Source organism: Tetrahymena thermophila, assembly GCF_000189635.1.
Source record: "Tetrahymena thermophila SB210 genomic scaffold scf_8254428, whole genome shotgun sequence".
In the NCBI taxonomy this organism is placed as follows: domain Eukaryota; phylum Ciliophora; class Oligohymenophorea; order Hymenostomatida; family Tetrahymenidae; genus Tetrahymena; species Tetrahymena thermophila.
This window is the reverse complement of record NW_002476209.1, coordinates 906-28,104: the sequence shown is the minus strand read 5'-3', so window position 1 is coordinate 28,104 and position 27,199 is coordinate 906. Positions and strand designations below refer to the sequence as shown.

Sequence of the window (27,199 nt, the reverse complement as noted above, 5' to 3'; positions counted from 1 at the left end):
AAGTTAAAAATAAATTGATAGAGAAATTAATGAATAAATGAAAATAAGATTAGATTAAATTTAATTAAAGAAAGATAAATACAAAATTCTTTAATTTTTTATACAATTAATAGATTGAAGTAATTTTTTATTTTATTTATTTGTTTATTTATTTATTTAACGATATTAGCTCAAAAACCAAGTTTATTACGAGTGTAATTTATTTTATTAGAAACAACAGTCAAGAGGTCACTCTTTTAATAAGTATGGAAGGTTTTGAAATAAGGTTGCTATTCAAAGTCAGTTATATCAATTTAAATGAAGTTTTCAAAAAATTCATCAAGTAAAAGAGCGTCTAAAGTCTTATGAATATGGACCAACCACTTAGTAGAGTCATCGGAAGTAGGATCTAAAAATTTGTTAAAATGCTTTGATTTAATATCTTCTATGTATCTAAGCATCAATCTTCTGAATGTGTGGTTATTTCCTTCATATGTATTATCTATTTCTTTTTAAACTTCATAGTCATTTTGGTAAATGGAGTTTTTGAAAAATTTATAAGCCTATTAAAATAAATAATTATTAAAAGATATTCTTAAGGATTTTCAGAATTATTTACTTCTTCTTTAAATGTTAATGCTAATTTTTTTGAGTTATCAACTTCCTTATCCATCAATTTACAAAAACTTTTGTATTCAAATGTTTGTGGAATACTATTCCAATATTCGAACTTATTTTTCAAATGCTAGAATGCTGGAATATTGAAAGTATCAACCTTTTTTTAAATTTAAATAAAATTAGAATATTTATAACTATTTAAGAGCTTTATTTACTAAATTTTTCTTTATAAAAAGTGCTTCTGCATAGACTTATTTGACCATCAAAAAGCAATAGATAGGAGTTTCTTAGTCAAAATTGAGTTCAAGCATTTCTTCTAAGACCTTGTATAAAAAGAATATTTTGTTACGTTCGTTCAAAATATATTTGAAAGATTTTGAAGCCTTTTGCTTTTCTAACTCTGCTGAACTTTAGGTTTTGTTAGAAGGATCTTTTTATTCTAATATTTAGTACACCTAGATATCCTATAAATCTGTTTTAGTTAATTCTCTTTTGAAAAGTTCATCCCAATCTATTCTTTTAGTAGCATCTTTAATAAGAATATCCTTTAACAAAGTAATAGTCTTCTAACTCACATTATACTTAGAAGGGTATTAAATATCTCTTCCTTCTACGGCGGATATGAGCTTAGCGATTGTTGACTATGTTAGTTAATTATAAAAATTTCAATTAAGATATTAATTATTTCTAATGTTTTAAACTTTAAAAAAAAATAATAACATTTTAAATATTTTAGTCCTTTCATATCTATATATGGACACATATTTTATCCTTTATTTTAGCAATACTTCTTATTTCTTAATATAAATGCAATATTTATTTTCTTATCTTTAAAAATACTTAGTAAATAATAAATTTATTCATTACCTCTTCATAGGGGCATTCTCCATAAAGCATTTCGTAGAGAACACATCCTAAAGACCAAATATCTGCTTTCATTGTGTAATCATGTCCTGTTAAAATCTCAGGAGCCATATAGATTGGTGATCCAACCATTGTTTATGAAAGATCTTATGGAGATTACAAAGCTTTACAAAAACCGAAATCAGCTAGTTTGACTTAACCGTTATGGAGGAGAATATTTGCTGGCTTTAGATCTCTATGCATGATATTATTTTTAACTATAGAGGTAAAGGCAGCAACAAGCTATTTAAAAATTTTTAAGGCTTCGTGTTCTGGTAGAGTTTTTTAATTATTTATTATATCTTCTAAAGTTCCACCGTTGCAATACTCATACACGAAGTAATAGTGATTCTTAGTCTTTAGCATTTCAATGAACTTAACTATATATGGATTGTTAATTCTAGCTAATGTTTAAATTTCATTCATAGTGAATTCTTCTAATTTAGGAACTTCTTTAAATTTTTCAACCTTTACTGCTTTAATAGCTACCAAAGAGTTGGTACGAACATTCAATGCTTTATAAACTTTTCCGTATTAGCCAGAACCTAAGGCTTCGTGTAATGTATAATCTTCAATAACTTTTCCTGACATTTTAATGCTTAATTAATGATATTTTCAATATTTTATTTTAATTGCTATGAATTTTGAGATTCCAAGTAAATAAATAATGACTGAATCTTATTTAACTCTTTCCTTGTCTAATCTATTTTATTTAGATTTTATATTAGCTAAGCTTTATTATGAATTAATTAATTATAATTTTTCTTAATATAACATATTTAATTTCTTAATTCAGTAAAAATTCACAATAATAAACGAAGATATAGATAGATATATATATATTCAATACAATACAGTATAGCTAAAGCAAAGCATTTTTTTATTTGTTCCTTATAAATATTTATTCTTATTTTTGTATGATATTTTTTATTTGATATTCAATCACACACAAAATGATTAAAAAATGACTTTCAATATTATTCAAGCATTCTATAAAACTCCTTGAATGAGTAGATAATGCATTAATTATTAAAGATAGATATAAATAATAGCTGAAATAGATATATTTCATCAAATAAAATAAATTTGACTATAAAAATTAATATTTTCTATTAAATTTAATGATCCTATTTAATTTCTATTTATTAATAGACCTTATTGTTAATTTTATGATTTTTATCCTTCAAATAAAAAAGAGATTATTTTATTGAACAAATTTTTATGAATAAAATTTAAATTTTAATAAAAAAATATTTATTCTGGATTTGAAAATCACTTTGTTAAAGACATATAAAACAATCATATATATTTTTTTAGTTTTCCATGATTTATGAATAACTTTTTTATTTATTTTTAAGTTGTTTAATTTAGAAATATTTTCAATTAAAAACTTAAGAAAAAAAGTATTTTCACTGGTAAAATCTCTCAGTTAAGATTTATAATTTTTTTTTTGAATTTAAATAGACTAAATAAACCAGTTGGTTAATATTTTATTTGAAAATCATTCAATTTATATGGTAGCTATTTAGTTCATAAATTTAGATTGTATCATCTGATATCAAAAAAACGATGTCACTTTCTGTAGTATTTTCATAATAAACACCAAAATGGTTAGAGTTTAAAGGCTAAGATAGCTTGAGATTCCATTAATCTTCATTATTTAAATCAAAGAATATTACTGACCCATCAAAATAGCTAACTAATATTTCAAGTGTATCTTGAGATTTTATGCATAACCCTGTCACTCCAGAGTTATAATTATCAAACGAAGGAAAAGCAATAGGATTATCAAGACCCTAAAGAGGCACATTCTTGAACTCTATAATATCTCCCATTAGATTTGTTACAATTAGATTTAAATTTACATCTCTAAGAGCTTTATCTAACCTTTCATTTCCTTGCTCATCAATTTACTGAATGGTTTATAAACTTTAAATAGATTAATTATCTTTAATTTATTTATCTTCATAATCATCATATTAATTTTGTAATTCATTTTTATCCTGATTCATTTACTACTGCTATCTCTTTTATTAAAATTTCACTTACTTTTTTTACTATTTCTTAGAGAGTAGTTGAGCTGATGATGAAGATTCTTGAAAATTGTCATATTAGTTATCCATGCACTTTAAAAATCTGCAGTAACTACCTGCAATACCCAAATTTGCTTATGATTAAGTTACTGACTTTTAAAAGCTTTATGAAAGTTCTAATCCAAACGGATTAATATAAAGCTTTTTTACAATTACTTGTCCATCAATATCAATAAATGATATATACATTTCATCTTATTTAATGTTCACCAAAGAAGCCTCACTCTTTGCTGAATTTAAATTTGGTAATTTTAAGTGGTTTTAAGTAAAATTAACACTATTTTGCATAGATAGAGGATTATGCATAAGCTTTAGTTCATTCATTAATGGCTTATTTTAGTAAGAAAAAGTAGAAGCAATTTCTCTTTTTTGTTTATTATTCATTTAATTATTAGAGTTAATATCATCTTTTCTAAGTTCTCCATCAATATTATCCTAACTATGTTTTTTAGTAGTTATAGTACTATTTTCTCCACTGAATTCCTCTATAATTTCTTCTTAATTGAATTAGATATGTTTTTGATGCTCATTAGATATCTTTACTGTTAGACTTTTTTGCTTTTTCTAAAAGAATTACTTTAATTATTGTTCAGAAATGTTATTATCTCTGCTATCAGTCGTAGGTGTTTTTTTAAGTTTATCTATTTAAGGTAAATTCATTTCCATTTACTATGTGTTTAAGTCTAAGTTATTAGAAGAGTTATAATCTCCAATTGAAGGAAATTTTAAATGGTTGTGACTGTTGGCTCTTTAATCTTCTAAAACTTACTATGATTATATTTCTCCAGATGTTTTTGTCTTGTTAGCAAACTCACTGCTTGATTAATGTTGTATTTTAAATTCTTGTAATGTTTTACTAGATTCTTCCAATTGATTTTCTATGTCTGTCTATTAATCTTCTTATAATTTATGTTCAATTCCCTCATTAGTGTCAGAAAACACTTTATTATTTCCTAGCTCATGTGAAAATACACAAATCTCTGTTTAAAGAATGCATTTCATATCAAAATCAATAATAAACTCATCGAATTTGTAAATGTGAATAAATTACAACTCGAACTAATACTTCTTCGACTTTGGCTCTACAAATCTAAATATCTATATTAAAATATTAATATTATTTTTATCTAAAATTTCTAATAATACTAAAAAATAATAGAAAAATTTTTTATTTGATTAAAAATAAAAATAATTCATCTAAATATCTTCTAAATGCTCTTAAGAATGCTAAAAAAATATTTCTTAATATTAGATTTTATAAATTAGCCATAAGGCTATTGAAAAAAAATTTATTTTAGTACTTTATTATATTTAAATATTGAAAATAAGTGACTAAAATTACTCGGATTGAATTATCAGATGAAGATGTGAAAAGAAACTGTATTTTTGAATAATTAACTTATCTCATATTTATCAAATTTATCTTAGATTCGTTAAAAAGATTTCCATTGTGATAAACTAGATTCGAATTTAAATAATAGGCATATATTTATGATTAAAATGTTTGCTTATTTACAAATCCAGTTAAAACAACAACCTCATCCTTATAAATCATTGTTGATAAGCAGGTAAATACGTTTTCATTTTAGTCTATTTTCTTTAGTTCTTACAACTTATACACTTATGACTCCTATTCTTTATGATATTCCCCTCCATCTTTCTATTAAATTATTGTTTTATCTTAAAATATATATCAAAATCATAATAACATACCTTTATAGATAAAAAATAGATCATCTAATTTGTCCCAACAAATATATAGCATTTTTTCTTATAAGGATGATATATTCTAGAAGTCATGTATCGACTAGATACTCCCTTTAAGGAAATAGTATTTACCACATTTAACTTTTGCTATTACATATTTACTTAATTAAATATCTTAAATTAAAAATATATCTATCTATCTATCTATCTATCTATCTATTTATTTATCTATCCGAAATTACTTTTAGAATACTGATAATATTCATTCATATATTTCATAATATATTTTTATATTTGTATTCTTACTTACTAGTTAAATCTTTAAATAATTTAAGTATTTTAAATTTTTCAAACAATTTTATAGTAAGAAAGAAAATCAAATCAAACATAAAATTATTTTTTCATTAATATTTTTTAAATTTTATTTATAAATCTGTTGACAAATATTAGTTTTGATATGAATTTAATTCATCTTATCAAATTTTTTTCATATATTCTTTAACTATAAAGTGACAATAATAGAATATACTTAAATAATTTTTGTTCTCAAATTAAATTAAACTTAGATTAACCGTTATATTTACAAGTAGAATTATAAGAAAAAATATATTACTTATTTCAACTTCTTATTTTGTGAAAATATTAATATATTATCTAAAGGATTTTATAGAATTTAAATTATTTAGTATTATATTATGCTATTTAAAAAGAGAGAAACATTTTTAAAATTGTTATTAAAGTACAGTCAACATTTAAATGATTTTAAATTTTAATTTTTTATAAGTTTTCTTAATATATTCAGCGTTCTAATTGTTAAAAAACTATAACTAAATAGAATATCCAAGTTAAAATTGAAGTGATTAATTAAAAAAATTATATTAAAAATTAATAAGATGAGATTAATTGATTGTAAGAGAAATATATATAAAAATAAATATAAATACTTTAATTATTTTTTATTATAAATGACGTAAATTAATGCTAATATGTTATTACTATTATGCATTATTATTTATTAAGCTTATTATAATTAGTTATTGTTTTTATAATTGATAATGAATAATTTATCAAGTTTTTGCAAATTTATCATTATTAATATTGATTATGATTTTATGTTAAAGATTATTTTAAGTTTATTTATAAATTGGTTGAGGTAAATTTTTATTTTAATTAAATTAAGTAAAATTTTCTTTAAACATATTTATTTGCTAATCACATTCAATTAATAGTTTAAATATCATTTTCAAATTATTTTTCAAAGAAAAATTTGATGCCTATCAATTAAAGTTATATGCTCTGTTTTCTCTAAATGAAAAGAATTGCTCAATATTATCATAAATTTCATTAGATTGTGATCCTAATATTCCATTCATAGCATTACATAAATCTTCTTTAGTTTCAATTAGCTATGCTTCAAGATACTCATTTGTTTATTCCAAAAATTCAGATCTTTATTAATAAATTTTCAGTATATTTTCAAGCTTACTAAATTCAATTTGTTATCTTTCGAGCTCAATCTAAATAATTTTTATTTTAAATATATAATAATAATTTAAAAAAAAGAAATTACTTTATATTTATCTTGAACTATAATTAATTATTTTTATGAGTTGAAATACATTTTCTCAAAATCTTCAGTAGCAACTTTATTGATTGGAATATTTAAGGCAGCTTCATGAATTTATTTGTTTAGTTATTCTACTTTTGAAGAAAGTTTCATGTTTTCTTATTATAAATTAATCTTTTCTTATTCAACGATTTCTATTTTTCTTTAATGAGATTAAGATAATTGCATTTCATTTTTGTTCATGTTCTGCTTTAAAGTTTCAATTTCTTCTTCTAGCATTCTTTTTTCATTTTGATTAATTTCTAAACTTTATTCCATAGCCTTTATTTACTCTAAAGCTTTTTAATACTCAATTGAGGTAGCTTATCCTTAGCTTTAAAAGCTTTAGTAAAATTATTCAAACTACTCTAAACGTTAGTTAGCTTCCTATAATTAGCTATTCAACTCTTATACTTTATCATCAAATTATTACTGTTTTACCTAAAACTATATGAGTATATTTTGCTTTTCTTCACTGACTAATCTTAATTTATCTTATAACTCCTAAATTTGTAATTCATATGCTCTTTTTATCTAATCTATTTCATCATTTTTAGCTTAGACGCCATTTTTAATTTTACCTTCTATTTCATTTTTTAATGCTTCCATGTCTTTAGATTTCTCATTAACTATGAGATCTTTTTAATTAATCTATTTCATACAAAAATATCAATCAATTTTAATCAATAATCAGTGTTTTTACCTTAAATATAAGCTCTTCAATAGTTTTTTCTTATTCACTTAAATGTGATTAATATTCAAATATAGTATTTTATTACTACTTAACTTAATTAGTCAAATCATTATTTTATGTAGTCAAAATCTTTATTTGCTACACCATGTATTAAGTATTTTCAACCTATTATGCTAATTCCTTAGGAGTTCCTGAATTAGATTATGCTGATTCTTGGATTTAACTCTAAATATTTAAAAAATATGAAACAATTATAATTATAAATTTTTAATGATGTTTACAATTTTTAGAGTGTATATCTCTTGATTCACTTTTAATTAGTTTTATAAATCATCATTTTACTGCTTGAGAATTGAGTTCGAAGAAAGAAGCTTTTTCAAAGGAAAAAATTAATTATATTTAATATTTTTAAAATATTTACTAGCTATTTCTCTTAATTTGATAATTAAAGCTACTGCTAGCTAGAAGATAGCTCGTTAGTAATTATTTAATTTTAAACATTAAGTTGCTCAATAGTTTTATTTAAAACTTAAATGTGCTACTCTAAAGTTTAAATTTTTTCATGTAGTTCTTTTTCTTTCTCTTCAAATTTTATTTATTATTCATTAACATGCTAGCTATTAAAAGTAAATTTTCTTTCTATTTATAAATCTTATGCTACAGGAATAACGCAGTGTTCTCTTTGTTCTTCATGAAATTCTTCATCATTATTTATCTCTTAAGAGTCAGAGTGGTTTAGTTACTTGGCTTGATAAAATTTAAAGTTGTTTGATTATTGAACAATAAACATAAACTATTTACTTTTTCCATTTTTATTATACTTTTCTACTTTATTTGAATTGTAGTTACTATTATCAAATAGTTCATCATCTTCAAAGTCAACTTGCTAAGTACTGCTGCTATTGTCATTTCTTAGCTTTTTTTAATTTTTTTAACCATTTTCTGCAATTTCACTTTCTGCATGGACACTCTCAAAGTCTTCCAATTAAGGATCTGTCTTCATTTAGTTTATCATATTATCTAAATTTGAAATTTCTTTCATTTATTTTTTTTTGAAATCTCTCAATTCTTTCTATTACTATGTTTAATATAAACTGCTATCAATATTTGAATCATTATGGCTTTAGTCGCTATAATTTCCTAAACCTTTTTCTATTTAAAATTTTTTAAATTATTAGTTTCGATAGATATGTTTATTTATTTATTTACCTTTAGGAGGTTCTTGACTTTAGTTTCTCAATTTCTGAGTTAAAAATGAGAGCTTTTCTGCTAACTCTGCATTTTAAATATCTTTAACATTTTACTTCTCTTCTTATCTCCTCTTACCCTCTATTATAAATTTACGTTTATTAGGAACTTACTGCTTTTGCAAGCTTTCTTACTTTTCTGCTTTAGAATTGTATAACATTTTTTATTCGTGCTATTCTGCACTTCTCTCTCTATATCCTATTTCTTTTTTTGAAGAATTTTTGGTTGAGGAGCTTTATTATGAAACAACACTTATAGGACGAGGAGTTGGAGTGGGGGTTTTTGTTCTTGGAGTTAAAAGATTATTTTTTGTTAATTTAGATGATTATTCAGGGGATTTGCTTTAAGAAGTTTAGTTAAGATAATTTTTTGTTTTAGAAGTTGCAGCAGCTGACGACTGTAAACTTTATTTAATACTCATTCTTTCCTTCATATCGCTATTAGCATGAGTAGTATCAGAAATATTAGAATTTGAGAGTTAGCTTGTAGCTTGAGTATTATTTTTTATTATAACATCATTATTTCCTGAGAAACTATTCTATTATTTTTTCTAGTTTATTAAGATAAAATTTTTCTTTTCAGCTTTTTTTTCTTTATTTATAGTAATGAGAGGAGTTTTTTTAGTAGTTGATGAAGCTCCAAGAGCCTTAGATGCAGATACAGTTGTAGAAATGTTTCCTTATTAATTATTGCTTATTTCATCTATATTTTACCTTTGATTTGTATTACTTTATTAATGAATTTCCTTGTATGGGCTCATGGAAGATTCTTCTTAGTCAGTGTTCTTGCTTTTAGGTTGAACTGGTGAGAGTTCTGAATGATGCTTATAAGCAAAGGATTTATAAGCTATTTACTGCTGTTGTTGCTGCTGATTAAATTACTGTGAATTTCCTAATCTTCCTACTCCTTGCTACTAGTGTGAGGTCGATCCTTGGATTGGTGACTTACTTTCTACCATTTATAGATTAATTTCAAATGTTACACTTGAAGTTTATTACTTTTAAAAATATTATTAGTTATTATTACAAATTCTTTTTTCACTTGATTCTCTACTGTCGGTCCTATAAATTAAGAAAAATAATAAGAAAACATATAAGAAATGATATTTTGCTGTTAAAAAAAATTGTTGAAACTTTTAACAACAACAACAACAGCAAAAAAATCCAAAAAGTTATTTTATTTTTCATCAAAGGAAAAATTGAAAAAAATATTTATTTTTTTAGGTCAGCCAATTAATATATCTATTTTAATTGAGCACAACTTAATTAAATAGTTGTAATTTAAGATTCGTTAAATAAAAATTTAAATAGCAATAGATATTTACTTTGAACACTTGACTTAATAACTCATCCTAGCTGAAAGATCATTACACTTTTCTAAGGGAACATCTTGTTCATATCTTGCATAAATATTATTGTTTGGATAATTTGCTACATTGATCTTCAAAGCTCCAATTATTGTACTCTTTTCTTGCTTCCATTAATTTATATACACTTCAACCTGTTATTAAAAAGTTAGCATTTTATTAAATTATTAAAGAAATCTAAGGAAATATTTAATAATTTATTTTATTTAAAATGTTTACATATTTTTCTAAATATTAATTTCTTTATCTATTTGTTTGTAGCTATGTTTTAAAAGAAAATGCTTCATTTATTATTGCCTGCTTTGATTAATCATCTAAATAAAACTTTCTTTTAGATTCCTAAGAACTAGTCCCTGTTTTATAAAATTTTTATGTTACACATAATAAACAAATAGCTAATGCAAACATTTTATTTAACTGTTTGATGGCTTTTAACTAATATATTTTTTTATTATTTAGTATCTGCATTTAATTAAATTTGGACTATTTTTTTATTCCTGTTTTCCTAATTATAACTAATCTTTTTACTATCCATATTAGAATATATTCAAACCAAAAAATTTTAGCCTATTGTTAAAATGTTTACCTCTTTTAAAGGTGAGAGAAAGGAGACTATTTTTAGGAGCGAAATTCATATCTAATTTATGAAACACTATTTCATAATTAAATTTATCAAATTCTTCCATTTCTTACAAAATTTTTGAAGAGATTTGTTTATGTTGATTGATTGATTGATTGATATATTATGTATTGACTTTTAATCAATTAATTAATAAATATTTTTTGTTCTAAATTTGTTTATTTATTATCCAACTTTTTCTTTCTTAACATATTTTTTCAAGTGAAAATAAACCAAAATTTATTGAGTTTCTTATATCTTAAACAAATTTTGTAAGAAAATTAAAATTTTACCTACCTATTTTTCTTATTTAATAAGCGAATTTTACTCTTTATTAAGTTAAAAAGATGCAAAACCAGTCAATAAAATCTCTTTTCATAAAATGCTTGAACATTTAGTGAGCAATTTATTTATTAAATTGATTTACTGAAAATCCTAATTTTTAAAAATATGAAATTAAGACGTTTATTAATTAGTTTACTTCATATTAATTAATTGATGATTTCCATAAAACTCAAATAATTCATGTTGTAAAAAATTCTATGAAATTTTCATATATGGTAGTTTTATATACAATCAAAAAAGCATATAAAAAAAATCCAAATAAATCATCTTTTGCACCAACCTTCCCATCTAAATTTAAATAATTTTAGTAAACAGTTCATATTATAATTATGATGAAATACTAACCAATATTTTTTAACTTTATTTTTTCTATTCTAATATTGCTTTTATAATTGAATATTTTCTATTAAATCTATCTCACAAAAATAAATAAGTACAAAATAGAAAATAGTTCATATTAAATAACACTAATTGTTTTAAATATTTATAATAAAATGTTAATATATAATTTTCTATGAGAATTGATTGTTTTGATTATGATAAAATCTGTAGTTTTTTGCAGCTTATCTAGCTTCATTTTTTAATAAATATAGAAAAAGAATAAATATTACAAATTTGATACATAAATTTTAATTTTGAGATTCAGTGTTAATGTTAATTTTGCATAAGAGACTAATTGCTTTCGTTGTTACCATTAGAATTATTATTTTATGATACAGATGAATTTTAGTTATACCTCTCGAAATTAGTTATCTTTTTTAAATTAGCTAATTTTAAAAGTTGTTATTTAATTTAATCATATTTACATTTCTTTCGAATTCCTTTTTTTCTTTTCTCTATTTATAGCATATCCAACCAAAGAATACTACAAGTACAAACTGGCAAATACACCAAACTAATATGATAACATCTTTAAGATCGAAAGCCATTTCTTTATTTTACCTTTTCCTATTATCTACAATTGTCTTTCAAAATAATAAAAAATTATAATTAATATCCTACTTAATTTATAATACAATCAAAATATTCTTTTTTGATTATTTTTAGATGTAAAATTTAGGATTGTTGTAATTCCTTAATCTTAAGATATTTAATTACAATTTTTATGGTAAATTATACACTCTTTTTTCCTTAGTAAGCAAAATCTTTTAAATTATATACTAATATAAAATATTTGTAATTATGCTTCAAATAATTTTTAAAAAAAAACATTTTTATGATATTTATATAAATGAAATGTTATTCTCGTTGATATTTATAAGCATATAATAAAAGAGAATATAGCGTTTAGAAATATTAGAATATTTAGAAATTGTAAACTTAAAAAAAAAAGAATAAAAAATAAATATATATAATTCATTAAAATCACTTTTTACAATATTAAGAGAAGAATTTAAATTAAAAAAAAATTTATCTTTAATAAATAAACCTTTTTTTTTGAATTTTAAAATATTTCTTTGTCTTTCAAACAAAATTTGTTATTAAATTTATTATATTTTATAAATATCTTAACATTTTTCAATTAAATTAATATTTATAAGAAACTTATTACTAATAAGATTATAACTGACTGAATTGGACATAACATATTCAATTAGTCTTATCAAAATAATTTATTTATTCAGTTAAGTTTAAATAATTATACTTGTAAGCAAATGGTTAAATTTTTTGAGTTATAATTATAAATGAAGTAAATAGTAAGCAAGTTTTAATTTTCAGCTCAATTAATTTTTAATTTAATTGTATAGTTTTAATTAAATGAAAACATAATCATTCAAACATAAAATTTTTCTAAGAGGTTAAGGTTGAAACATTTAATGAAATTAGAAGAGTAAAAATATGAAATCTATATATTAATTTGTAATGTTGGATATAAAGATATTTAAATAATTTGAGCAACTAATTTATTTAAAAATTTAAATATCATGAAGACTAAAATAATAAAATTTAATTAATTTAATTTCACTATTAATATTTAAAGTTTTGATCTTTAATGAGTATTTATTTATATATAAACTAGAAACAGCTAATATATATGCTACAGCATTAAAAATCTTTGTTAAATCTTTTATCTATTTATATATAAAAATATCTTAGAACTTTGGTTTATTTTAAGTTAGGGTAGATTTATGTTTTGTTAAATCTTTTATCTATTTATATATAAAAATATCTTAGAACTTTGGCTTATTTTAAGTTAGGGTAGATGTATGATTTACTTTTTAAGATAATCATATATGTATAAATAGATAGATTATTTTTTATATAAAAATAAATATTAGTTTTTTTTTGCTTCTCATTTTACTAAAGTGCAAATTAAACTCTTTTTGAAGAAAACATATTTTTTAAAGTTATAACAAAGGCAAATCAAAATAAACTATATCTTATTTTATCGTTTAATATATAAAATCAGTAGTTTTATTTAGATAAACTATTTATTTAATACTTTTTTTTTAAAAAATATATTTTATACTTATCAAAAAATCATATTAGTTTATATTTCAATTGTATTTTCATATTTTAATTTAATTTTTTTAAAATATGTAATTAAAATAATAAATTTTATTTATTAGTAACTAACTAAACCTATTTTAAGTTACGAAAATACGAAGATTAATAATAAATATAAATTTTGTTTATATTGATTTAAAAGATTGATATAAATATTTATCAATATCTATCTATCAATCTATATATCTATCAAGAAAATTAAAGTTTTTAATTCAAAAAATATAAAACACCTCTTAAACTGAAATAATAAAATATAAGATAGATAATCCAACAATCAAATTCAATTAATAAGCGACAAATACTTTATTATTTTTAAAATAAATGAAAAGCATTTTAAGCAATTCTAAAAAGCTTGACTAAACAGATTTTTAATCTACTTTAAAACGCAACAATGCAAATTAGTTAGCTGCTTCTCAGTCAAGTAATAATTATATCTAAATAATCTTCATTTCTAATTAAAACAAATTCACCTAATCTTTTGAATTTAAATTTTTAAATTTACATTTTAGGGAAGGTTTAAATAAATGAACCTGATGAGAATAAAGTGAAAGAAGATTAATATATAGAAAAGCTTCATGCTCATATTAACTTTTTGAATAAGACTGTTAAAGAAATGTATGTTATTTTAACAAAATAATTTTCAGTTGTTATAAATATAAAATGATCATCATCATATTAGGAAAAAGAAGCAAGATGAATATAAAAATGGGTTAGTTGATATGCTAAGTAAAGATGCCAAACCTCTACCAGATTTAGCAACTGATTCTCAACAAAAATACAAAGAAATGAAACAAGCTTTAATCTAATAAATTAATGTAAAAGCTAAAAAATTATATATTTTTTATTACAATAATTGATAATTTCCAGTGAAATAATATATAACTTATTTAGAATTAGTAAGGATATTACATTTTTTTTTTAATGTTAGGCTTTAGAAAATGTTAGGGCAAAAACAATTAATAAAAATTTGGGTCTGATGAAAAAGAAAGAAAAAATAAAATAACTCCTTGAAGAATTAGAAAGAAAGCATAATGAAATAGAACAATTTAACAAAAAGAGGATTCAAGAGTATGTTTTCTTTTATCAAATAAATAAATGAATTTATATTATTATAAAAATGAAACAGGATAAAGGAAAAATACAAAAAGGAGAAAGATAGAAGAGAAGAAATGGATGAAGAAGTTGAAAAGTGGAGAATGTAATACGAAAAAAATTGTTAAGAATATGAAGTATAATTAGTTTTATTATTGAACATATTTCAACTATAAATAAATAAATCATCAGTAAAGAATGAAAGAAATTCAAGAGAAAAAATTTAATGAAGAATTGGTTAATCAGAGATACCTCCAAGAGAAATAATTAGAAGAAGAAGATGAAATTGAAAAAAGAAAAGAGCATGAAGAAGTTGAAAAAAAAATTGTAACTCAAAAAACTACTTTTTATTCTCTATTTAATAATATAATTTGTTTTATAGAAAGAACTCAAAGATTTCTAAGAAAACGATTTTAAGTACAAAGATCTGAAGAAAAAAAATTAAGAATTAAGTGAAACCCTAAGAGATTTAGGAGAGAATTATGAAAAATTTAGATATTAGTCATATGAATTAGACCACCTTATTAAATTAGGAGATCAAGAAAAGGAAAAAGAAGTATTAAATTCTATCGTTAGAGGAATAAATCATTGAATATTTTATACAAATAAATTAGGCTGATGAAAGAAAAAAGCTTAGAGATGAATATGATAAGTAATTAACTATCTTAGAGGAATATAAAAGAAAGAATAGAGAAAAGGTAGAGAAGTAGTTTGATACTGCAGTATGTCCAGCTCTTACAGAGGTCTAAAAGAAACTCAATAAAATAAAAAGAACTGCAAAAGAAATTTAAGACAAATACATTTAAAATGATGCTAATTACAAGAGATTGAAAATAGAGTAAATGAAGAAAGCTTACTAGATTGAAAGATCAAAACTAAGAGTTCAAGAATTAAAGACTCAAAGTAACTAATTAAATCAAGAAGTTAATGAAAGAGAGGTATTAATTTATAAATATTTTTATAATTTACAAAAAAAAATTTTTTAATTTAAGGTTGAGTATTTAGAACTTGCTAATAGAATTACAGAACTTGATTAAAGATTATCAAAACTTCGTAAGGAAGAAGAAAAATTGTCAAAAGCTAATCAAAAATTAATCATAGAACAAGAATATTTGGAAATAAAGGCTGACAATTATGAAAAAACTGTAAATTAAATTTTAAATCTTAATTTAATTTTTCTAAAATTTATGTAAAAAATAGGTTAAGTTATAAGATTTGGTTTAGGAATTAGAATTTTCAGAATTAGAAAAAGCTCATCAATCTAATCTTCAAGTATTTTTTTTTATCTACTTTTTATATTTTTAATTAATAATAAATATAGTTCATGGAAGGATTAAAAAGTCTAAAAGGTCTTAAAGACGAAGTAAGAATGCAAAATTTGTCTTTTTATTCATAGTAATAATGATACTAATATCTATTTATTACCAAATTTTTTGTTTTTTTACATAATATGCTAGAATAATTAAAATAATCGGAAATAGTTTTTATATTAAATTAATAATATATTTTTAACTGACAAATTCTTTTTAATTTATGAAAAAATTTCTAAATATAATATGTTAATTTTGTAAAAATAATTACAATTAAATCAAAATATAAAGAATAAATTTACTGAACTAAATATATTAATTATATCAAATAAAAATTTTCCATTTCAAAAGAGTTTAAATAATTAGAATAAATGTTTTCATTTAATTTTATATAATTTACTAAAAAATTTTTATCTATTTATATTGTATTTTTTTTTTTTGCATTATCAATAAGTATTAAATAGAATAAGAAAAAATTCTAACAAAACAAAATAAAAACTAATAAGTTAAATTATTTAATTAAAAATACACCTTAATCAGTTGACTTATTTACTCATTTTTTTTTTGGCAATTATTTATTAAAAATTGTTGAAAAAAAGATATTCTTATCATTATTTTCATCATTTGTTTTTTCAATATTTGAATGATTATGTTACAAAAACAATAGTATACTAATAAATTTATGAATGAAAAAATGTCATTATAAACAAAATATTTCGAAAAACAGTTTATAGTTTTATCATGAATGAAATTGCTATATCATAAAAAATTGTGAGTTATATTTTTATTAATAAATAATAAATTAAAATGTTATTTATTATATTTTTTCATATAAAAAAATTTATTAAATATTTGTATTTTTCTTTCTTTTATCTTTCTAGCTTGATATAAATTGAATGTTGAACATTTTTTATTTGAAACTCATAAATTATTTAATGAAAATATAAATTTTATTTTTTATATTTTAATATACTTTCTCATTTAAAAAGAATAGTTATTTTAAAAGTTTAAATCTAAGACAAAAATTATTTTAGAAAAACATTCAAATATTAAGACATGATAAAACAGAGAATTAAAAATAAGTTAAAATACATTTTGATTTATCATATAAAATATTTTCAAAATTAATGGTAATTTTTCAAAATGATCACTTTCCAAGACAGTCTTTACGAGTGTGTTCAATGACCTTGGCTGCTTCACCAATAATTTAATCGCTAACTCCTAATTCTTTAAGTGTGGCGGCAAGATTCTCAATGATAGCGTCAAAGTGAGAGTTTTAAAGGTTCATACCTTTATGAGCTTCAGCCATGTTTTTTCCTTTATAATGATTGGGTCCTCCTAAAAGCATAGTAAGAAAATCTTCCTATTACTTAGCTTGGTGTTCCATATTAGTGTTTTTAAAGTAATGTTTGACTCTATCATCTGCTAAGACTTTCTTGTAGAAAAGGGGAACAGCTGCATGCATAGCTGCCTATCCTCCAAGCTTTTCAAAAACAGTAGGCTATTTGTTCATTTTTTTTTGAGTTTATTTAGTTTTTTTTGAAATATATTTTGTTTTTAGTTATTTTTATTATTATTAAAAACAATAATTTGAATTATTTAAAGCTGGATAAAGACTCTGTAAAAAATGACAAAGGTCTACTTATTATTTATATTATAATAAATGATACAAAGACAATTTTGAGTGTATTTATTTCCTTTCTTGAATGAATTAAGATATTGGGTAAATTTTATATTGGCTTATTTAAAAATTAATTAATTTACAATAAAGCACATTAAGAAATAAGATTTGGATTTCTATTAAATGGGTAATAAATAATTAATAATAGAAATGTTTAAATTTAAATGATAGTAATGATATTCACATGCAAAATAAATAAGACTTAGTTCATTTTTTCTATTTTATTTTTATTTGTTATTTTATCTACAAATTAGGAAGCATAAATCTTTAACGAGAAGGTATATATTTTTAATATATGGATGATATTGTTTGTTGTGTGTTTTTATTATGAGTAAATTTGAAAAGCGAATTGTTTGTGATATTAGCCAAAAAAGTTTTCTCTGATTGGATTATTTAAATTTTATTTTTTATAGTTAATGATTAATTAATTAATGTAAATTTTTCTAATCTTCACTTTTTTTGAGCATGAATCTATTTTTTTGATAATTAAATAAAAGCAAATATGCGTCTGATATTTAATGGGACTGTAAATAAATAAAGATTTTCTCTGTTGTTAAATTATAGTATAGAATTATAATTAATTCATATTTTAATATTAATAAGAATATTCAAAATTATTATTTATAATTAAATAAACGCTCTTTGCTTTAATATTTTTTACTATAGTTTAAGTTTTAAAAATATTTTTTGGACATTTCATACGTCTGGCTAATTAGTTAGTTAGTTAGTTATTTAGTTAGCTAGCTATCTTGCTAGATAAATAGATAGAAAGCTAGCTTATTGATTTCCTAACCTTTATCTTTATATTGTAATTATTTTTCATTACTTTTAAATTTACCCATGGATTTACTGACTGGAGTTTTACTATAATTATTGTTATTGATTATTGTTTGGAAAATTAGAAAAAGATTGTTATGGATTGTTCATATTTTTTACTTAAATGGGAGATGCTGATGAGTCTTATTGCTATTGATTTTAATTATTTACTTTACTTTCTATTTATTTACTTTTGCTTTTTAAAATTGTGTATTCTTCCATTACTTTTTTAATGAATTTCCAGATTATCTTCAAACTGGGTTCAGAAGATCCAAAATAGTTTGCTGGCGAACATTTTATTGTTAATTCTTTCATTGACTTTATAAATTTTCCATTCTATTTATTTTCATTAATCAAATTGCTAACTTTTTCTGGAAGTAATTCTATTTGATCTATTTAACCTTCTCCCAACTTCAAATAAATTTAATATAAGATATCAAAAGCTGAATTATTTTCATTTTTATTAGTTACTTATTGGCTATAGTAATTATCTTAGCTAACATTCTTTTTTAAAGCTTATGATTTTCTGGATTCTTAGGAATGGAATTAATGCTAATCATCTTATGAGAAAGTTTGCTCAAACACAGAAGCAGCTCCATCTCTGGCTGTAACAATGTTTGCTTCTCTATAATTTTAATTAAGTTGTTGTTATTAATTTACTGAATTATTTTGCAATTAATTGCAGTAGTTGTAAAACTATTATTATAATTCAAGTGAGGAATTATTTTATCCCTAATTAAAAATATGTGGTTGCTATTTTTCTATTTGTATTTAAGGATTTTATTGCTAACCTTAAGCAGGCTTTGTAATCATTGTTGAAGATTTTTATGAAAAAACTGTAGCAGTTGTAGCTACGCTTTTAGCTGATGCAAAATTGTTGTGGGAGAAAGGAGAAGAAGATGTTTCATCGAAGGAGATATTATTGTAGTTATTCCAGTTTTTTAATTCTATTGATTATTATTACTATTATTAATTTGTATAATGTTCTTATGCAAATTTCGAGGATTACTCTCTGATTTGCTTTATTTCTTCTTCAAGTTTTTAAAATTATTACAATATATTTTAATGTTACAGTTATGCTTATTCTTTACAGTGGTTGCTTAATTCTAAATTTTTTTAAAGTTACAATATTTCTTCTTGCAGCTATCTTATATTTTAAATTGACACCTAGTTATCACTCTCAAGAATTTTTATTTATCCAACTAATTATCTATTGTGTATTTGCAAAGATTATATTTATTCTTTAAATTAGTTAATTTAATTTTTATATTTTTCTTCAATACTTTATTATGAGGGCTATAAATTTTAGGGGTAAGCTTACATTTACTACAGTTACTAATTCATTTAATAATCAGTTTTTACATTTTAAAGATTATACTTTTAATCTTTTTATTCATTTGTATTATAAGTATTTTGATATGCTTTATTATCAGCACAGAAGCGATTAGTATTTAAGTTATGTTAATTTTGATTTAAATTTTATGAGGAGTATTACTTTACTAAGCCTTTTGCAATTTATTGATCTTTTGCAACCAACTAGTTTTATTATTAGCCATCGTTAGATAAGATTTTTATATTTTATAATTATGTATTATTTCTATGTGTGAGATTGCTAAAATTATCATTATAATTGCGCTCTGGTGTTTTTTAATAGTTCCTATGAGAATTTAATTACAAAGTTTGGTTTTATTGTAGCTAATTGGGCTATTAGTTATTAGAATGCTAACGCTGTGTGTATTGTTGTTACATTTAAATCTAATCAGATCTTTATTAATCTAGGATACAAGATTTTCTTTAGATTTTAGATGATTATTATTATAACAATTACTATTATTTGGAAGTATTATATTGAAAATCTTATTCTTGAGCTTAAAATTATTTTATTTAATTAGTTTTTTCTCTTTCATTTTTGATACATAAATCAGGTTCTGTGAGTAACTTTTCTGATTACTTAGAAACTAAATTTTACTATCTATATTATTACGTATATTCATTATTAACAACTTGATCATTTTAAAAATTCATTGATTAATATTTAATATTATCTCTTTAAGATTTAACTTTCAAAACATTCGATTAATGAGTATCTTTTTGAGAATTATAATTTTCAAGATTTTTGCTATTTGGGATTTCTTCAAATAGATTTTAAGCAGACCTTGCTGTATGTAACTAAGAAATACTATTTTATTTCTATTAATAAGATCTACTTTTTTAGTCATTAACTACACCAAAAGACATTGCATTATCAATTGATTAATCAGGCAAAATAATTTATAAAGAAGATTTATCTTATTTTTAATTAGCATTTTGATTTCTTTCTTATGAAATTTTTTATATATTTGGAGTTTCAGCATTATTTCTTTTGATGATTTAGCTTTTGCTTGATTTAGAATGATTATCTATGAAATTTCTGTATCTTTTAAACTCTTCTTCATCTACAAAAGCTTGATTTGGGTTATATTGCTACTTGCTATATTCTGTTGCAGGTGTGATATAGCTGTTTTTACAAGAATTATTGACTTGATTAAAATTAGTTTTCCCTCCTCCTTAATCATTATGCATATTTCTATTAAAATCATCATACTAATTTTATATGCTTTCAGTTTATATGTTTTTTGCTGTTTCTATATCTAAATTTTTTATGAAAGATGTCTTCGATCTTTAACGCTAAGTGTTTATTCTTTCAGTTTAAATAACCTAATTTTATGGCAGGTACTCAACAACTTCTTAAAACGGTTCTTGCTAAGTTCTATAAGTTTTACTTGCTTCTTTCTAATCTACAGTCTTCATAGAATAATCCCCTTACTAAAACTAATTCTACGCAAAATATTTCTATATTTAAAATTATTATTGATTTAATTGCGGTTTTTACTGTTATTACGGCTAAAACTTTGTTATCATCATTTAAAATTCAAAATTTATTAATAGATTTAATCATGTATTAAAAGTCTTTATTTATCTAAAAGCAAAAAAAAAATAACAAACAAATTTCTTCTTCCTCATTCAAATTAAATCAAACAAACAAACAAGCAATTAATCAATAAATCAACCAAACCTTTCTCTTTAAAAATTTTCAAACAATTTACAAATTCAAGTTAATTTCTAAAATCTATTAATATAAATATTTAAAAATTATTTATAAAGTAATATTTCTTTCTTTATAATTGAACTAATTTATTACAAATCAGTGTAATTTTATTAATTAAAAAAAATAAAACTAATTTATTAATAATATTTTCAAATTCAAAAATCTAAAAATTTTTTTTATAAAACATTTTTCAATTTTAGATTGAAAAAAATAATTTTCTTTACCCTTAAAAATATTTATTTTAAAAAAAATTATTAAAAATAAATGTTAAAAGCTATTATGTGTTTTATTTATTTATTTAAGTTTTTGTCATAATTTCAGATGAATAAACTTGTGATTAATTAGATTGGTTTCGATTGTTTTTATGATATTTGTTTTCCATCTTTTTTTTTGTGCTTTATTCTTTTAAGACTTAATGAAATTTTATATTTTAAAACGAAGATAAGTAAATATTTATTTTGTAGAATTAACTACAAATAAAAAAATATTTTAGCCATTTTAAGTGAATTTTTTAGTTTTATTCTATTTGTGAAAATTAATTTATAATTTTGTATCATTGATTTTGTTAAAATTAATTAATTAAATTTTAAAACTGTAAACTATTAAAAAAGAGTAATGTTTTCAACGAATTTATAAAAATATAATTGTTTTTTTATTTTATTAAAATAATTTAAACTCGAAACTTATTCTTATATTTTCATTTTTACATTTTAAAATTATATCATGCTTTTAGTTTATTTTAAACCAATCACTTACTCTAAAAACAAATTACCTACTTTTAGAATTTTTAGAATTTAACTTAAAAATATTAAATGGTTATATGATTATATAATTATCATTAACTTATTTATTTCTTTCTGAATTATTTATTTTAAAATATTTTTATAAATTTAGTAATTATTTCTTGATAATTTGTAATTTTTTTATGTTTTATATAAAACAATAATTTGTATAATTTTCAAAATGCTTCTAGGCCATACATTTTTAATTAAATAAAATAATCTATTTTTTAACTTTTAAGCACCAAGAAAGAATATTTAACCTATTTAATTTAGAACTATTCAAAATTATTAGTTTAGTCATTTTATTGCTTTAATAGCCCAAATAAATTAGATTATTTAGAAGAATTTTAATGAATATATAAAATTTTTGGTATTTTTCTTCATAAATTAATTAATTAGTTTACTTGCTTGATATTTTATTAAATAACTAATGCTTAGGTAGCTTGAATATAATTGATTGGTATTAGATAAATTAAATAGCACTGAATACTCAAAAAATATTTCCCTAATTAAAAAAACCTTATTTAATTACTTTTTAATCACTCACTCGCTCTTAATCCAATCGTTTTTAATTAATAAAAGAAAATTAAAATAGATTGAAAATGATTAACTTTTTATCATTTATTTTGTTTTGGTTTTTCTTTTTTATTTTAAATAACATTTCTCAAAAAACGAATTTGTTGAGAAAGACTAAATTTTTAGCATATTTTATTTCTTTTATCAATAATAAAAAATTTTTAAGAGAATGATTATTTAATTATTGTTTATAATTTTCTGCTGTATATCTTATCAGTATTAGTATTTTATAAATTTATTAATTAAATTTTTTTTTACCAATTCTAAAAATAAAAATGAAATCTTAATCTGTTCTACAAAATCTTTTACCTAGCATTGAATATTAAATCTAAAATATAATTGTTTCAATCCCATAAAGTTTAATAACTCATAGTAATAAACCATTTTTTTTTAGATAAATGTTTAAAAAATAAATTAGTTTTAAGTGAATGAATTATATCAGATCATTTACAGTAGGATAATAGATATTAGAACTGCTTTTATTAAGGGAATAATGTGTATTCTTGTTTCGTCATTTCGTTTAAAAAATAAATATTAAATACTGTGATTTAAGCAAATGAGTTACTAGAAAACTTTGAAATGTGTTTCATTTTAAGCTTAACTTAATAGAATTTGCAAATAAAAAAAAGCTAGAAGAATAATAGATAGATACATACATATATTAAACAGTCAAATCTAATAAATTAAAAAATTAATTTCAAATAACATGTCTAAAATTAGTTTTAATTTGGCCAATTAAAAAAATATATATGACTAATTTTGACTGATTCTAAACAAATGTAATTTCTAAAACAAAAATCTGCTTTCCACTTTTAATTCTCAATAATAGTAAGATCAATAATGGCTGTTCCTGTTTTTTATAATTAAGTTTTTTAATTCTAATTGTCAAAAATTTGAAGTTAAGCTATGGTCAGATAATAATTAATCGCTTATTGTTTCATTTGTTCTAAAATTTTTAATATTAATTTTATTATAAAACTTTTTTTGAAAATTCTTTAAAAATATTTTTAAAAGGAAACAAACCAAGACTCTAATTTTGATATTTAATAAATAATAATGAAATTATTTGACTTTTACACATTTTTTGGTGAGTGTTTCTTTACATTTTTTGTTTTTAATTTGTGCTCACCTCATTTAATGTAAACAGTTCCTCAAAAAAAGCCAGTCCCCCTTCTTAATTTGTAATAATTTATTTAATGCAGAAATTAAAAAAGTACTATTTTTAAATAAAAAGAAGTGTAATACATAAAGCATCATTCATTTAAACCCCCACAAAAATAAATACTTGTAATTCCTTTCTATTAAATTTTGTTTTAACTTATTTTATGATGCAATCTTATTAATTAATTAATTAATAAATTTATAAAGGCATTAGCTAAAAATGAAATCCGTCAATCTATTTACTAGAACCTCTATAATTGTGTTAAATTAAGAGATCACCTAGATAAATTTATAGATTTCTAGACATACACAAAAGTACTATTTAATAACGATATAAGGCAATAAAACCTTTAAAATGACATGTTTCTCTTTTGTTTCCCTGAACTAAAATACCATTTTAGCATATCATATAAATTCTTACTTCCTTAATTATTCAATATTTTGTAAAAAGATACTTTGTGTAAAGATCATATAGCTTAACTTATATTTAAGTTCGCATTTAATTTCAAATATCAATTTTTCTGTTGTCTCTATTTAAAGTTATTGTAAAAAAGTAAGTAAGTAGGGTTTGGAATCAATTACCTTACTAGATTTTCATTATGATTAAGTATAATAATTTATTAATTATTTTTACTTTAAAAAGTATTCAGCAGCATATTAAACAGCTATAATAATTTTTATATTAAATACAATTCCTAAATTTTATTTTAACAAAATACATTTATTACCTTCAAATTAAATGGTTAAATCTGAAGAAAATTAAGGTAGAGACTGTGCCACAGCTACTCAAGTTTAAGAAGAAAGTAAGTTTTTAATTTATTATTTTGTTTTGAAAAATTTTTTTAATTTTGATGGCTCAAACAATCATTTTATTTTATTATATACTCCATAATTTAAAAATGCTAAAAGTTTAGATAAATCATTTTAAAATCTTATTAAAGCCAATAAAATAATAATATTTTAAAAAAAATAAATATTATTTTGATTTTTTATAGAGATTTTACATTAAATAATTAATTAATAACAATAATATTAGCTAACAAATTACAAAAGAACGAGTATGAATCAGCTATTTCATAGGCTAAAACCTATTCATCAGAAGACTAAAATGAAGGAGTATCAAAAAACTCTTGGCTTTTTGCATTGAAAATTATGCATGGTGCATTTACTTGCTTCACTATCGCTTACAATATGGGTGTCTTTAATACTTTGTTTGACCACGTTGGATACATCTACAGCTGGAATGAAGATGAAAAATTGCTTAATTATTCTCTTCTTAACTCTATTCCATAAGCTTTTGCTGCATTTGTTTCTCTATTTGCTGGTCGTCTTTCAGCTAAATTTGGCAGAAGAAAGATGTTAATATTTACTTTTTACTTAGCTATACTAGGTAACGGTATTACTCTCATTGCTGATACATTTGCATTACAATTCGGTAATTATTCTAATAAAAAAAATTACTTTTGTCTTAATTAATTTGATTACTTAGACGAACTTACTTTTCGTTTAAATTTATTATTCTTTTATTAAAAGATAACATATAAATTTATCTGATTTTAATAAGGCTATTTCTGTTTGTTTCCTCATATTTAAATGTATTTCTTTTAAATTAATAGGTAGAGCTATAATTGGTATTTGCTTTGGTTTTTGGTGTTCTATTGGACCTTTATACTCCATTGAATTAGCTTGCAAGAAATTTAAGGGAGCTAGTGGTATTACTTACTCTTTATTCTTTGGATTTGGTATTCTGTTATCTTTCCTTTTAGGCTATGGTTTACCTTCTAAGCCTGAAGACAGTGCTACAAATGGATACTGGAGATTAATGCTTGGTCTTCCTATTGCTTTCAGTGTTCTTTCTAATGCCTTATTCCACTTAGTTTTCACTGATGAGACTGCAAATTATATTTATTTGGAAGAAAAAAACCCTGAAAAGTGTAAGAAAGCTTTAGAGCGTATTTTTGTTAAAAAGATAGCTGAAGAAGAATTTAACGATGTTGTTGAATTCTCAAAGTAAGGTAGTACAAATAGTGTAGGTTATAAACAATTATTTGGTAAATAATATATTGGAAGAGCTATATTTATTATGTTATTCACTATCGCTTTCAACTATGTTGGATGTAACGCAATCAATATCTATTCTTTCTAAATTATTAAAAACTCTGAGGGTGCTGACACAGCTTAACTTTTTACTACTTTGATGCCTATTGGTGATCTTATTGGACCTATTTTTGCTTACTTAACAATTGAAAAAATCGGTAGAAAGAACCTTTATATTAATGGTCTCTTAGGATGCACATTAGTTCTCCTTGTTTTCTGCATCACTGGCTGGGCTGATTTTAAACCCTTACAAAAATATATGATTCTTTTATATAAACTCGTTTTTGCTTCATCTGTTGCTCCTGTTCATTGGGGTAAATAAATTTTTTTTTAATTTAAAATTTAAAACCTTTTCAAATATTTTATCTAAAATATATTTTATTAAATCATTAGTTTATCCAGGTGAGATTTTACCTGCTGTTGGTATGGGTTTCTTTGCTTTTTGTTACTGGGCATCAAGTCTCTCAACTGTAGAATTTTTACCATACATGATTGATTCCAAAGGTGCTGAAAGCACTATTATAGTATTTGTTGCTGTCTCAGCAGTTCTTATAGTATATTTAGTTTTTGCCATGAAAGAAACAACTGGCAAGGGAAGAGAATTAATAGAGAAAATGTTTTACTAAGGTGATGAATAAGTTAAGATTCCAAATTAAACAGAAAACACCAATTAAAACTAACCCATTGAAGCTTGATTTTAAAATGATTTATGAATGAATTTAAACTGTTACAATAATTTACTTTTTATTTATGAAAATAATTAATTAATTAATTAAAAAATATATTTTATTTGTATTATAATTTTGTGTTATTTATTATGTTTATTATAAATATAACTCTGATACAAAAAAAATTATTTAAAATACTCTTTAAATTAATTTATTTCTCATTAAAAATTTTGTTTTTTTTA

General features: G+C 21.6%; 8 protein-coding genes across 8 annotated transcripts; 2 read left to right on the top strand and 6 right to left on the bottom strand. All coding sequences in view use genetic code 6, as the record gives it.

Annotated features, from left to right (window-relative positions):
* Window positions 1–170: 170 nt before the first annotated feature.
* On the bottom strand, window positions 171–2,091 carry TTHERM_00535190 (Serine/Threonine kinase domain protein; the record flags this gene model as incomplete). The annotated part of the gene is made up of 4 exons (XM_001023428.3): window positions 171–542; window positions 599–754; window positions 813–1,238; window positions 1,465–2,091. The coding sequence occupies 4 exons, from the start codon at window positions 2,089–2,091 to the stop codon at window positions 171–173; spliced, it is 1,581 nt and encodes a 526-aa protein (XP_001023428.1).
* Window positions 2,092–2,751: 660 nt separating this feature from the next.
* Window positions 2,752–5,555, bottom strand: TTHERM_00535180 (hypothetical protein). The gene is made up of 3 exons (XM_001023427.3): window positions 5,307–5,555; window positions 4,936–5,253; window positions 2,752–4,691 (listed from the first exon to the last, which is right to left on the bottom strand). The coding sequence occupies exons 1-3, from the start codon at window positions 5,454–5,456 to the stop codon at window positions 3,006–3,008; spliced, it is 2,154 nt and encodes a 717-aa protein (XP_001023427.2). The 5' UTR covers window positions 5,457–5,555; the 3' UTR covers window positions 2,752–3,005.
* A 1,022-nt stretch (window positions 5,556–6,577) lies between these two features.
* Window positions 6,578–10,900, bottom strand: TTHERM_00535170 (hypothetical protein; the record flags this gene model as incomplete). The annotated part of the gene is made up of 11 exons (XM_001023426.2): window positions 6,578–6,817; window positions 6,871–7,557; window positions 7,610–7,825; window positions 7,882–7,971; window positions 8,022–8,347; window positions 8,402–8,752; window positions 8,810–9,799; window positions 9,875–9,909; window positions 10,173–10,348; window positions 10,434–10,567; window positions 10,801–10,900. The coding sequence occupies 11 exons, from the start codon at window positions 10,898–10,900 to the stop codon at window positions 6,578–6,580; spliced, it is 3,345 nt and encodes a 1,114-aa protein (XP_001023426.2).
* A 730-nt stretch (window positions 10,901–11,630) lies between these two features.
* TTHERM_000535161 (transmembrane protein, putative) lies at window positions 11,631–12,088 on the bottom strand (the record flags this gene model as incomplete). The annotated part of the gene is made up of 2 exons (XM_012799789.1): window positions 11,631–11,931; window positions 11,985–12,088. The coding sequence occupies 2 exons, from the start codon at window positions 12,086–12,088 to the stop codon at window positions 11,631–11,633; spliced, it is 405 nt and encodes a 134-aa protein (XP_012655243.1).
* Window positions 12,089–14,007: 1,919 nt separating this feature from the next.
* TTHERM_00535160 (hypothetical protein) lies at window positions 14,008–16,183 on the top strand (the record flags this gene model as incomplete). Its single annotated transcript, XM_001023425.3, has 11 exons — window positions 14,008–14,107; window positions 14,196–14,301; window positions 14,366–14,501; window positions 14,615–14,754; window positions 14,813–14,915; window positions 14,971–15,105; window positions 15,161–15,334; window positions 15,393–15,716; window positions 15,771–15,923; window positions 15,979–16,050; window positions 16,100–16,183. The coding sequence occupies 11 exons, from the start codon at window positions 14,008–14,010 to the stop codon at window positions 16,181–16,183; spliced, it is 1,527 nt and encodes a 508-aa protein (XP_001023425.3).
* A 1,052-nt stretch (window positions 16,184–17,235) lies between these two features.
* Window positions 17,236–17,601, bottom strand: TTHERM_00535150 (protozoan/cyanobacterial globin family protein; the record flags this gene model as incomplete). The annotated part of the gene is made up of 1 exon (XM_001023424.2): window positions 17,236–17,601. The coding sequence occupies one exon, from the start codon at window positions 17,599–17,601 to the stop codon at window positions 17,236–17,238; it is 366 nt and encodes a 121-aa protein (XP_001023424.1).
* Window positions 17,602–18,588: 987 nt separating this feature from the next.
* Window positions 18,589–21,375, bottom strand: TTHERM_00535140 (hypothetical protein; the record flags this gene model as incomplete). The annotated part of the gene is made up of 1 exon (XM_001023423.2): window positions 18,589–21,375. One exon carries the CDS (start codon window positions 21,373–21,375, stop codon window positions 18,589–18,591), a length of 2,787 nt encoding a protein of 928 aa, XP_001023423.2.
* A 3,556-nt stretch (window positions 21,376–24,931) lies between these two features.
* TTHERM_00535120 (MFS transporter) lies at window positions 24,932–26,984 on the top strand (the record flags this gene model as incomplete). The annotated part of the gene is made up of 4 exons (XM_001023421.2): window positions 24,932–24,995; window positions 25,229–25,627; window positions 25,809–26,603; window positions 26,683–26,984. The coding sequence occupies 4 exons, from the start codon at window positions 24,932–24,934 to the stop codon at window positions 26,982–26,984; spliced, it is 1,560 nt and encodes a 519-aa protein (XP_001023421.2).
* Between the last annotated feature and the right edge of the window lie 215 nt (window positions 26,985–27,199).